This window comes from Apostichopus japonicus, chromosome 10 (assembly GCF_037975245.1).
Source record: "Apostichopus japonicus isolate 1M-3 chromosome 10, ASM3797524v1, whole genome shotgun sequence".
In the NCBI taxonomy this organism is placed as follows: Eukaryota; Metazoa; Echinodermata; class Holothuroidea; order Aspidochirotida; family Stichopodidae; genus Apostichopus; species Apostichopus japonicus.
The window spans coordinates 12,227,591-12,241,707 of record NC_092570.1 but is presented as its reverse complement, the minus strand read 5'-3'; the positions used below and the strand labels follow the sequence as shown (position 1 = coordinate 12,241,707).

Here is a 14,117-nt window from a genome sequence, read left to right as displayed (position 1 = left end):
TATCATCTGTTCATTGTAGCAGATGTTGTACAAGCACTAGCTAGAGTCAATTTGGTTGGGTGTGTATCATCTGTTCATTGTAGCAGATGTTGTACACGCATTAGCTAGAGCCAATTTGGTTGGGTGTGTATCATCTGTTCATTGTAGCAGATGTTGTACAAGCACTAGCTAGAGTCAATTTGGTTGGGTGTGTATCATCTGTTCAATGTAGCAGATGTTGTACAAGCACTAGCTAGAGCCAATTTGGTTGGGTGTGTATCATCTGTTCAATGTAGCAGATGTTGTACATGCATTAGCTAGAGCCAATTTGGTTGGGTGTGTATCATCTGTTCATTGTAGCAGATGTTGTACATGCATTAGCTAGAGCCAATTTGGTTGGGTGTGTATCATCTGTTCATTGTAGCAGATGTTGTTTATGAACTAGCTAGAGCCAATTTGGTTGGGTGTGTATCATCTGTTCATTGTAGCAGATGTTGTACAAGCACTAGCTAGAGCCAATTTGGTTGGGTGTGTATCATCTGTTCATTGTAGCAGATGTTGTACAAGCACTAGCTAGAGCCAATTTGGTTGGGTGTGTATCATCTGTTCAATGTAGCAGATGTTGTACATGCATTAGCTAGAGCCAATTTGGTTGGGTGTGTATCATCTGTTCATTGTAGCAGATGTTGTACAAGCACTAGCTAGAGTCAATTTGGTTGGGTGTGTATCATCTGTTCAATGTAGCAGATGTTGTACAAGCACTAGCTAGAGCCAATTTGGTTGGGTGTGTATCATCTGTTCAATGTAGCAGATGTTGTACATGCATTAGCTAGAGCCAATTTGGTTGGGTGTGTATCATCTGTTCATTGTAGCAGATGTTGTACATGCATTAGCTAGAGCCAATTTGGTTGGGTGTGTATCATCTGTTCATTGTAGCAGATGTTGTTTATGAACTAGCTAGAGCCAATTTGGTTGGGTGTGTATCATCTGTTCATTGTAGCAGATGTTGTACAAGCACTAGCTAGAGCCAATTTGGTTGGGTGTGTATCATCTGTTCATTGTAGCAGATGTTGTACAAGCACTAGCTAGAGCCAATTTGGTTGGGTGTGTATCATCTGTTCAATGTAGCAGATGTTGTACATGCATTAGCTAGAGCCAATTTGGTTGGGTGTGTATCATCTGTTCATTGTAGCAGATGTTGTTTATGAACTAGCTAGAGCCAATTTGGTTGGGTGTGTATCATCTGTTCATTGTAGCAGATGTTGTACACGCATTAGCTAGAGCCAATTTGGTTGGGTGTGTATCATCTGTTCATTGTAGCAGATGTTGTACAAGCACTAGCTAGAGCCAATTTGGTTGGGTGTGTATCATCTGTTCATTGTAGCAGATGTTGTTTATGAACTAGCTAGAGCCAATTTGGTTGGGTGTGTATCATCTGTTCAATGTAGCAGATGTTGTACATGCATTAGCTAGAGCCAATTTGGTTGGGTGTGTATCATCTGTTCATTGTAGCAGATGTTGTACAAGCACTAGCTAGAGCCAATTTGGTTGGGTGTGTATCATCTGTTCATTGTAGCAGATGTTGTTTATGAACTAGCTAGAGCCAATTTGGTTGGGTGTGTATCATCTGTTCAATGTAGCAGATGTTGTACATGCATTAGCTAGAGCCAATTTGGTTGGGTGTGTATCATCTGTTCATTGTAGCAGATGTTGTTTATGAACTAGCTAGAGCCAATTTGGTTGGGTGTGTATCATCTGTTCATTGTAGCAGATGTTGTACACGCATTAGCTAGAGCCAATTTGGTTGGGTGTGTATCATCTGTTCATTGTAGCAGATGTTGTACATGCATTAGCTAGAGCCAATTTGGTTGGGTGTGTATCATCTGTTCATTGTAGCAGATGTTGTTAATGAACTAGCTAGAGCCAATTTGGTTGGGTGTGTATCATCTGTTCATTGTAGCAGATGTTGTCCACGCACTAGCTAGAGCCAATTTGGTTGGGTGTGTATCATCTGTTCATTGTAGCAGATGTTGTACAAGCACTAGCTAGAGCCAATTTGGTTGGGTGTGTATCATCTGTTCATTGTAGCAGATGTTGTACACGAACTAGCTAGAGCCAATTTGGTTGGGTGTGTATCATCTGTTTATTGTAGCAGATGTTGTACAAACAGTACAGAGGTGGAGGGATTCGAGAATAGACACCTATTCCCCTTCCAACCTGCCCTTCACTAGGTCTTGCATGCAGTCCCAATGCAAAGAGAAACAAGAGCCCAACAGGCACTTTGGTTCCTTCTTGTAGAATATTAAAGTGTTGCATGAATACACCGAATATTATAATTATGCTCACATGTAACATAGCTCTATTCACCAACAACTGTATTCCAAGTTTGGATATAATCTGATTTAGGGTTGTGGAGTTATTGCAAATTTAAATTTTGTCCCTCCCCAAAACATTGGGTCCAATCAAATTTTGCACCTAAATGGTCCCAAAAATATAAGTGGCTCACAATTATATTTAGCGTATTCAGTCAAACAGGAAGCGTTTATCTTAAAAATCTAATATTAGAGAGTTTTGAGGTTACTGAATGATATCAATTGCTTTGATCCCTGCCTTCGTTATTCCTTTAAGGTTGTGGAATTATTCCAATGTAAAATTTTTTACGATTGATCCCATAACTTATTAATATTCATAAGATCAATACCAAACACGATAGGGTACACCTTTGCACTATAATACATGTACATAGCAGCAAGTATGACAAATATCCATCACTCCGTTGCGGAGTTTAATATCGGGCATCCAAGCAAGTTTCACAGGCACAGCATGCACACACACACTTACACACGCCAATCTGACTGCATAAGTTCCTTTGCTTCCAGCAAGGAACCAAAAAATGACATTACAACTGACCTTTCGGCTTTTTCTTCGGCACTTTTCTTGTCCCTTGCACGCTCCTTTGTGGATTTATTCAGGGTACCTCCCTTTGCTGCATCATTCAAGTACAAAACTGATGTGGATATTAGTGCTCCTGTATGAAAACAGAAAGGAAATAGATGTACAACCATGTTTTCATCAAAATGTTCTTGCGCAATGAAGTTCTTTTACTTACCTTTAAAGGTAGAATTTTAACATTAAGATTTTGTAATCTTGTTAGATTATTGTATTGTAAGTTATAAGAAACAGCAAACTTTACACTTATTGGTCAAATTTCAATACCGATATTCTGTAACAATGATTTCACTAGTCAACTTTCATTTCAAATAAATTTTAATTTTAATTTAGTCTTTTTTGATATGATTAATTTTTACATCAAAACTGCAGATTTCTAGATTCATATAGAATTCCTCTCTGCTTCATAAATCAAAGGCACCTTCAACTATTGGAGTTGTAAATTCTATTTGAACTACTAATAATTCATTGATTGGGCAATATTTTAAGTCTGTATTGTACAATGCATACTAAATGCTGGATAAGTTTCAAATCTGCAGACAGTTCACATACCGTTCACTTTTGCATGATCACTTCTCAATTGTAGGATATATTAACAACTGATAGGATGGAAGTCAAGTATATGGCAAAGTATGTATTCATGACTTAACCATAGTAATGCATAGTAAAACTGAATTGTGCACCTCAGTAAGTACCTCACCATGCTACATCTTATACTAGACATGTCAAGTCACTACCAGTCCAATGAGCTATGTGATCACGCAGTACAATGCAGGAATACGACTGCTATGTGATCACACAGTACAATGCAGGAATACGACTGCTATGTGATCACACAGTACAATGCAGGAATACAGCTGGTAAAGGAAAACATCACAGTCACACAGCACACACTAAATTGCCAGAGTAATATATAACATTTGGAACAGCTCCCTGATCAGTCGAAACAAACCAACGTTGTATATTATGCTAATTTAAGTTACTTTAATGTTCATCATTGAGAAATAATTCTGTCTTGTAAGTGAAACGTGCAGGATAATCTGTTCTGAAGTAAAGGTAACAGTGGATTTCTTTCCAACTGTCCAACTGGCTAACCAAGGCAAGCAATAGGCTAGTAATAGGATACAACTCATAGTAGTACTACAACGCCAGGTTAAGCCCCCTTTGCTAACTGCAAGGCATACAGTCAGCAGCAAGCATCAACATCCATCATAAGCATAATACCAGTTACACTAAACTACAATTATATTTAAATAAAAGTCTGCTATAACTGGTAAACTCATATTATCCAATATCTAGAAGTTAAGCTCTCACTCTCAGTGAATGAGTAAAAGAACAAATTCTGATGTAGATTAGGCTAGGCCTAGATAGCTTAGGCAAGGCTATAGCAGGCCTTTTATTTTTACACCTTGGCAACGACAAAAGCAATCTTTGTTGGTGATGGCGGTGCTTGATAACTCCAAACTTGTAGCTTAGTTGAACTTCATACATGGTATGTGGATCCCCCTGCTTAGAACAAGGACCCTTTATATGAGTGATGGTTGAAGCTTAGTTGAACTTCATACATGGTATGTGGATCCCCCTGCTTAGAACAAGGACCCTTTATATTAGTGATGGTTGAAGGATATTTGAGGAAAACAGAAGTAAAAGTTTGAAGACCTTTCCAACGTTTTGGATGACGTCAAAAGTCTAAAAACACAATCACTTCCATCTCTAAGGCGTCTGAAATTAATCTTTGAATGTGACCTTGCTGATCGTATGCTAGGTCTGATGCTGCAAATAATCTCAGCCATAAAAACAGAGAGGACATTATTAGTGGGAATCTCAAGTAATTGTAAGTTACCAAATATTGGGATCAATACATATATGTTCTTTCACTCTTGGTAAGGCATCAATGCCTGTACAGTATATAGTGGGGTGTGAACATTAAGCATACATACATGGCATTCATGAAACAATTATTTTGCATGCTCTTAAGGGACTTGATTTCTACTGTAACATTTGCTACTAATTGAAGCCCCTAGATTATGTTTCAATATGGTTTTCGTAATATTTCTTGTATATTTTTCACTACCATCCTAGAATGTAAATGTTGCACTTAGGGCTTCCAAAGGTCAAATTATTGAATTTGTAGGGCCACTTCATTCCAGAGGGTGAAAGACAAGTAGTTTTGTCAAAATTAGCATTTTGTCTTTGTTTCTACAGAAAGCTTACAACATTTATTTACCACTCCAATAATATAAATGGTTACAATAATCCCACTCTGAGTTAAACTAGCCTCATTGAGAAGAAACTAGTATTAGTGATTTGTAGTTACTCAAAGCAATGCTTCCATTAATTATATCCTGCTGTACCATTCTAGTCTCTAGTCTAAAAGTTAAAGTACTTTCATTTCAACTCTGCAGCCTGAAGTTGTCAATGAGTTTGAATGATGCACTCAATTTACGTCACAGCTAGAAAAACAAACGTCCATAGTTACAAACATAAACCTTTGGTAATCTATTAAAAGCATGAAAGCTATGGGGTGGATTAATACCAGATTGCCAAGGCATGGTTGGTCATCAATATATCAAAGACAGAAGATGAGGAAAATGAGAGACTGAGAAATGCTGCTGGTATTGAATTAATAAAATATGGAACATGTCTTTGTTGGTGCCTGGGCGAGAGAATGTTTGCTTAGGTGTCATTGTCTACACATTTTATGGAGGCCACTAAATAGTCCATAACAAAGAGGATTCTCCAGGAGGCTGGAAATATTTGAGTAATGCAGTCAAGATTAACATTAAATACAAGTAAGTGACTCTAAACGGTAAAGTGTTACCGAGGGAACCACTTTTCACCCCAATAAGAGATGACTTTCATGCATTTACAGTCTCCTCCCTTTCATGCATTTACATGATAGTCTCCTCCCTTTCATGCATTTACATGATAGTCCCCTCCCTTTCATGCATTTACATGATAGTCTCCTCCCTTTCATGCATTTACATGATAGTCTCCTCCCTCCTGTGCCAATGGGAGGAGATGGAGATGTGGAAGACTGACTGAGGAGTTGCTATCATTATATTTGGCAGCTCTGTTTAGGCAGCTCTGTTTAGGTGTCTGACCCTGCATATCTTTGTTTCAGTGTCATTGAGTATTAATCATTTTAAGAGTCACAGAACAGGTAATAACAACAGTAGCTGAAACAAGGACAGTATCCAAACTGGTCGAAAACTGAAGGTAGTTCAGATAATCAAAAAGTTTGGATAATCAAATTTTCATCAATTAACTAATTTTCGGCTATAAGACTACCATGAAATGCGATATTATGCCTTCTGCATAATGATTGTATATTTTACTTTTCTTGATTATGAATTGATTATTTGAAGTTTGTATTGGAAATAAAAAGTAAAAAGCATTTGTGTTTCATTTCGGGAAGTTGGGGGAGGGGGAGATTTTCCACATACTTTCACCACTAGTCTATATATTACCGCTGTATAGGCCTCTCACTATAGTACAGGAAACATTAGTGTCAGTGATTAATCCTAACCTAATACTGATTCCCATAACAAGCTGAAATTTCACTGACAACTTTAGAGGTTCTTGTCAAGAAAAGTTAGGGAGAAAGTAGTTTCAGCTTGGACCTAATAAAGCTCGTTCATGTTTGAATAATTACGTGAGATAAGTGGCATTACTGTACGCGGAAATATCAAGAACACACATGTGCATGGTCGGGTGACTTCTCTTGAGAGTATTTTATTTTTTAAATGGTTATTAAGACTTGGTCATTCATAAATTTACTCCTTCCAACAGTGGGGACAAAATGTTAGAAGGGGAATCCCTAATTGCAATTGTGACAAGGAAGAGTTTTGGCTTCGCCTTTTACAAGTAAATAATCCAGGCATTGTAACAAAGTGTGAAGACTGTAATCTGTAATTGCTACTCCTACAGTAAGCCTTTGCACAATATCATGAAAAGCTTTTGTTGCAGCTAGAATTTAAACTGGTGTATAAATCTTTGTGGGGAGTAGAAAGGTGTCAGTGGCTCATATTTGGTATCACGTAATCAAAGTCCATAGCCTGTATGCTAGGCACACAAGCACTCTAGCCTAATGAACGTTTATTGTCGAGAATGTGTGAACCACAAACTTGATACAGATTACAATCAGACATTTATGTAGTTATGTAGTACCTATTTGATATTTAAGGCAATGGAAGAATGAATGCAAATTTATACATGACTTGTAAAAAGAATTTGAAAGCTGGTCGTTACGTAAGTCAACAAATTTATGTTGTACATAATATGAGTACTTGGAATCACTAACACTAGGCCTCCAGACTTTTCATTAATGAACGGATGGCTGGTTTGTAAAGTCAGGGGTTCGGATAATAGGGGTTCGAATAATCAGAGGTTTACTGTAATGCTTTTACATTGTTGTATAATAACAAAGGAACATGTATTCCAGTGTTTGTAGGTAAACAATATCAACGTGGCCAAGCAATGTATTATGAAATTCATTCCATCCTTCACACCTCTCTTTTTAAAGCAATAGTAAGCCAACTCATGAATATGCAATAGTGCAGACCTAGCACACAAGGCATTAACAATGATCAGCCATTGACTGTGTATGGCAAAATAGATAATAACAGTCAGTTTAAATTACATTCTTTGATTATCAATACTGCAAGCATTGTAATTATTATAATGATGTCCTTTGGTAGAAAAGAGATGGCCCTATGAATCTTTTGTAGTGCAAAATAAGTGCTTAGTTAGCACTGTTTAATCTGTCTAACAAATGTGTTTATTAAAGTTCTATTGAATGCACTGGTGTGACCACTAATGTGACTTAAATAAATTAAATATAGAATTAATGGGATTTTGAATGAATTTCACAAAACTTGTATTACATGCTCCAAACACAGCAACAACCCTCATTCTCTCAAACTGATTGCACATGATTAAATCAGGCCTACAAGCTTCTTGTGGTAAAATGGGAAAAAAGGCAATGCAGGTGGAAATACTCAGAATAAATCAATGAAACAACGAGCCATCCAAACTTATCTTGGGCTTGTCAAACTGTGGCATGAATAATCAGTCTTATAAGGCTTTTGACATCAGGCCTGTGATCTATTAATGGGAGGGGGGAGGAGGGGGGTGGTGGTATGAGGTGCATTAACTGTCAACAAGGAGTAAAAGAAGTGTTCTTACCACATAGCCAAGCACAAAAGAAGACTTCTAGTATGAGGTAGCCACTAGAGTCTACAACACCTCCAGCAATGATAGCAACCACTGCCAAACCAAGGTTTTGAATTGACTGCATGCTTTACAAAAGAAAAGAGCAACAATATCAAATCATTAACTCAAAACAAAATTCAACTAAACATAAAAATGGAAATGCTCCAGTAATGTGAGTTGCACAATTTTGTGAAAATGTGATAAAAGTTTCAAATTGATTGCTATTATTTATGAGGCTGCACAAAACTATACAATGTTGTGGATAAAATCAGTATATTAGTGATGTTAACATAGCTACTATGAATCACAAACATGTTAACCATAAAGGTCTGATGCATTCATTCCCCAACAAGTCTACATTCTGTTGGGGTTATGTAGCATATTACACAATTACTGTATTGTGCTACATATCAAACAAATACTTTCATTATGGAATGAACAGACAACAATATCCAAAGCTTTTCTCACATCCCCAATCCCCCCTCATGTCTACTCCCACAAGCAATAAACCTGTCAAGCAATTCTATTACTTACCAGCCATATGCAGTTCCTAGTTGGTGCTCAGGGGTCACAAATGCTACCATTGGCCACAGTGCACAGGCTAGAACTGAGTATGCCACTCCCATGATGCACTGTTAACAAAATGTATTACATCATAAATTAACAACATTAGTGGTTTAGTGTGTACACAGTTCATGAGTGCTGGCATAATGCCAATTTATACTTTCACTTTTTAGAATGCAGCTGCACATATGTCTTCCAATCCTGTCTTACCTTAAATTTAGTGTCAAAGTTAAAAGAGCTTAAGCATTATGAGCCTATGCAGTATGAACTATGAACAGGGGAAATGGTGTAATTATGAACTTTGTATTATAAAGAAAGACACCACAATGTGTGCCTGCTTTAAAGGTGAAGGTACATATTCCACTAACTATTACATTGAAAGCATAATTTGAGCTTTGTTATCTCATGAAACATCACTTTTACTTTATTATTTGTAAGATCTAATGAAACAAATAACACTGGTGTCATTCAGTTTATTTCAGAGGTTTCTTACTACCTTGTCAAATGCAAAGGGAATCTATGTAATGAACACTGTAGCTCCTTGTATCAAAACCTTAATACATCTGGCTCCAGGCAGGCTCATGAAATGCAATGGATGATTTTAACAATGTTTAAACAATTAACTTGTCAAATTTCTTTGAAATGAATTTTTGTTAAGGTCAGGAAGCTTTCATTAATTCATAACAACTCTTAAGGGGTAAGGAATCAGAATCAATTTGTTGTCTTATCAGGTAAAGCAAGTCTGCAAAAGAGAGAGAGAGAGACAGTATACTGAATGTCCTTATCATGTAAAGCAAGTCTGCATGGCAAGACAGTGCATATGTGACTGTCTACCACACAATGAGAGAGAGACAGTATACTGAATGTCCTTATCGTGTAAAGCAAGTCTGCATGGCAAGACAGTGCATATGTGACTGTCTACCACACAAGGAGAGAGAGAGAGTATACTGAATGTCCTTATCCGGTAAAGCAAGTCTGCATGGCAAGACAGTGCATATGTGACTGTCTACCACACAAGGAGAGAGAGACAGTATACTGAATGTCCTTATCGTGTAAAGCAAGTCTGCATGGCAAGACAGTGCATATGTGACTGTCTACCACACAAACAGAGAGAAACAGTATACTGAATGTCCTTATCGTGTAAAGCAAGTCTGCATGGCAAGACAGTGCATATGTGACTGTCTACCACACAAACAGAGAGAAACAGTATACTGAATGTCCTTATCGTGTAAAGCAAGTCTGCATGGCAAGACAGTGCATATGTGACTGTCTACCACACAAACAGAGAGAAACAGTATACTGAATGTCCTTATCGTGTAAAGCAAGTCTGCATGGCAAGACAGTGCATATGTGACTGTCTACCACACAAGGAGAGAGAGAGAGTATACTGAATGTCCTTATCCGGTAAAGCAAGTCTGCATGGCAAGACAGTGCATATGTGACTGTCTACCACACAAGGAGAGAGAGACAGTATACTGAATGTCCTTATCGTGTAAAGCAAGTCTGCATGGCAAGACAGTGCATATGTGACTGTCTACCACACAAACAGAGAGAAACAGTATACTGAATGTCCTTATCGTGTAAAGCAAGTCTGCATGGCAAGACAGTGCATATGTGACTGTCTACCACACAAACAGAGAGAAACAGTATACTGAATGTCCTTATCGTGTAAAGCAAGTCTGCATGGCAAGACAGTGCATACAGTACCGTTCACATTAAATCGGCCGTGGCATCGTGTATCGTGACAAAATATGAGGAGACTCGAGGAGTCTATCGTGATATCGTTTCCATTACGCCTATAGCAAGTACCTAACGTGATATCGTGCGTCGCATCGTGGTCGTAATATCGTGATAATGTGTGCATCATTTCACTGGCACTGTATACTATCGTGATGTTATCGTTATAGCGTGAATCACGTTGCAGAACGATCGATCGTTTCATCGTGATTTGAAAGAATTGGGGTAGGCTTCTTCCCGCAGTAGATGAAATCATCAATTAAACGCAATGTGCAATAGATTTATTGCAAATTCTGATCAAAAAGTTTGGTGTGTCATCAAAATTAAGTGTCAATCGACATACAAGTTTCATAATCGCAAAACTAGTACGATACGCCTAATGAACACACTGTAGGCCTACTCATCCAAACTCCTTCATACAAACCCCTTCTTTAAAAAAAATAGCGGTCGCAAAATATTTTCAGTTCGAACAAAACATTCGTTCTGAACTTCTTGTATGCAAGAATATCAGCCTAGGCTTTAATTGTACTAGCAAATCGTCCCAAATGTTACGATAGGGTTAATATGCATTTGTAACGCTGAATATAGGCCTACAGTAGCTTTTTCACCGTCCGGGATGCATAGGGTGGCATACTTTAGTATGTTTGAACATTGTTTTCACGATCGAATTTTGCAAGATTTTCGAGAAAATTGTTTGCTTGAAGAATGTTTTTCCGCACCATATGATATGCTCAAATAAGCAGTTTCTTTTGCATAGCATCAGTAATCGATATGATCCTGATGGCAACCCGTATTGACGCGCACATTAAAAATTATACAAAATTGGTCATAACTTCTGTTAGAAGCATTTTTTTATTTAAATGTCATGAAGTCATTTAATTGCTTTTGGCCGGACAGTTTTGTATGGTAGCAACCTTACTTTCTGAAAATACTAGACGGTCAAGTTGATCACGAACCTCGTAGAATTTTCAAACCAGTCCAGACATGTTTAGTTTCACCAACCCCAAATCCTTCATACCATGCAACAAAAGTATATTTTTTGAATATTTATGTGGTAATACTTGAATTTTTCATTTTGTTCAAACATGTGTTTAAGCATCATGTAACGTAGTTAAATACACATTCGCTCAAAATGCAATGATTAGGGGTAGACCCAGTATATTTTATGGGTTCCGGCGTGTCTACGTTCCGACAATTGTTTTTTACTCTGAAGTTCTTTTGACCAATATTTTTGACCAATATGTTTTCGGATTTCGGACCAAATTTTTTTAAGACCCATAATTTTTTGGACCAAAATATTTTGATGACACAAATTGTTTTTACTCAAAAATTTTTTATGACCAATTTTTTTTCGGACAAGCACTATTTGGGTCATAAAAAACTCTGGGCCCTTTTATTTTTTGTTTCGTAAATAAAAATTGGCGCGTCCGAAAAAAATTAGTCCCCCCAAACAAATCAGGTCAGAAAAATTGTGGGTCCAAAAAAGTTGATTCCACAAAAAAAATTGGGTCCATATAAAATTGAGTCCCCCCCCCAAAAAAAAAAATTAGGCCGGAAAAAATTTGGGTCCAAAAAAAATGAGTCCCCCAAAAAAAATCGGGTCCGAAAAAATTGAGTCCCCCCTAATAAATAGTTAGTGAGACAAAATTTGGGTCTAACAAAATTGATTCCACAAAGAAAATTTGGGTCCAAAAAAATTGAGTCCCCCCCCAAAAAAAATAACTTAAGCCAGACAAAATTTGGGTAAAAAAAAATGAGTCCCCAAAAAAATTGGGTCCGAAAAAATTGAATCCCCCAAAAAATTAGCCAGACAGAATTTGGGTCTAACAAAATTGAGCCCCCCCCCCCCAGAAAAAAATTGGGTTCAAAAAATTAGAGTCCAAAAAAATTGTCGGAACTTAAAGAGACGTCGGAACATAGAGACGTCGGAACATAGGGTATGTCACCCTTCTTAATACATTGAGAAAATACTAGTCAAAAATATTTTCTGAAGAAAAACCGTACGATATATTTTACAAATATTGATGCTTAGATAAGTGCTTCCTCACAATCAACGAGCCGCCCAGAAATTCACTCCGCTTACGTAAAACTTCTATATATATATATATATATAACACATGGAAAAAACACAAGTTTTTACACACATTATTCCCATTGACATTGTTTACGGAACATAAGTAGGTCAACGACATTCGAACTTGGCAACTTGCCCAAGTTCATTGCACCGTGGGAACGACACAATAAATTGTACATGATTGTACATTTTCCCGCCATCTGGACGCCCGAGTGTAACTTTTGATGTAATATGCAAATTATTAATGGTACTGTGCGGTTAAAACTTAACCTATTGTGACACATACAAATTTTGGGAAGTTGTTGTAGATGTTACTTTTGTATCAAATGTTAAGTACTGTATGGTACTATAATTTATAAAAGACGCTTTTCCTCAGGTGGTAGGGAAAAGGGGTATTTCGGTGAACTCGATCTCTTTGTATAGTATTTGGATACTTAAAATGACCATGTACTGTACATGCAGTTTCAATTCTATTTAGTAAGCTGTTCTTCGCATTTTTATCCTTTGTGGATCTTTATTGGAATAAATTCGAAATGTATTTTTGACGCCAGTATTTAACGGTAAGCATTTTTTAAATTGTTGACTGAGCTTCAAAATCCATTTTCTAAAAAGTCGGTTTTCATGAAGGTTTTATCAAATAATAGCTAGGGTAGGAAAATATTAATTAACCACATTAAAGAAAGTGTTTCTATTATCCAAATAAAATACATGTTTCTCGTACTGAGATCTGAAGAAAAAAAACAGGCTGACGTTTTTCTTCTTTTCATGCGCTAATACTAGTTTGGAATATGTGGCAACCTTAACAAAATAATTTTTAAGGTTAGATTTCTTGAATCCGAATAGAGACTCGGGAATCAGGAAAAGGGAGGCCCCTTGCGCGGACGATGAAGATGTTTTGTTTTTAACCGGCCCTGCTTCAAAGTTGTTGGGGTGGAATTTTTTTCCCTTTTCATTCTGTTCGAACCAACGATAAATTATATAAAAAATTAACACAAGAAAGGCTTAGTAGTACTTTATTATTCTTCAAAATGTTGCCAACTATTCAAAGTAACGTGGAACATAAAATCTACAACTAACACTACTAGTAACAGAAAAGTCGCTATCCGTACGTAACGTTACTGTTGTTAAATAAAAAGTTAAACGTGTAAAGTTGTGAGCTGACATCAAAAAGTTTTCAAGGCGGAACTCCTGTAAAGATCGATTTTCGCACAGTAGAGTAGGAACTTCATGATACACGATTTTACGACTTAACGAAATAGCGTGAATAATAAAAACCCAAAGCCCAAACGAAGTTACGAATTGTGTTGCGCTCAGCTTGAAATCACGATCTCACGATATAACGTGTTAGCGTGAATGTAGCAGTCATGTTTGCTATCGTGAAGGCTTGGTATCACGATATAGCGTGTGATCGTGGTATATCGTTATATCGTGGTAGCGTGTACAAAAAATTTACAGTAGTCAGGTTTCACGATAGAAAACGATAGAAAAAGATAAGGGCATCACGATACACGATGCCACGGCCGATTTAATGTGAACGGTACTGTATGTGACTGTCTACCACACAAACAGAGAGAAACAGTATACTGAATGTCCTTATCGT

The 14,117-nt window shown here is 37.2% G+C and overlaps 1 protein-coding gene across 1 annotated transcript in view; it reads right to left on the bottom strand.

Annotated features, from left to right (window-relative positions):
* LOC139975362 (lysosomal dipeptide transporter MFSD1-like) overlaps positions 1 to 14,117 on the bottom strand; it is a 29,956-nt gene that overhangs the window by 3,249 nt on the left and 12,590 nt on the right. The window contains exons 12-14 of the mRNA XM_071983255.1: positions 8,677 to 8,774; positions 8,116 to 8,228; positions 2,890 to 3,007 (exon numbers count right to left, since the gene is read on the bottom strand). Coding sequence (XP_071839356.1) covers positions 2,890 to 3,007; positions 8,116 to 8,228; positions 8,677 to 8,774 — 329 coding nt within the window. The remainder of the gene's footprint in view (positions 1 to 2,889; positions 3,008 to 8,115; positions 8,229 to 8,676; positions 8,775 to 14,117) is intronic.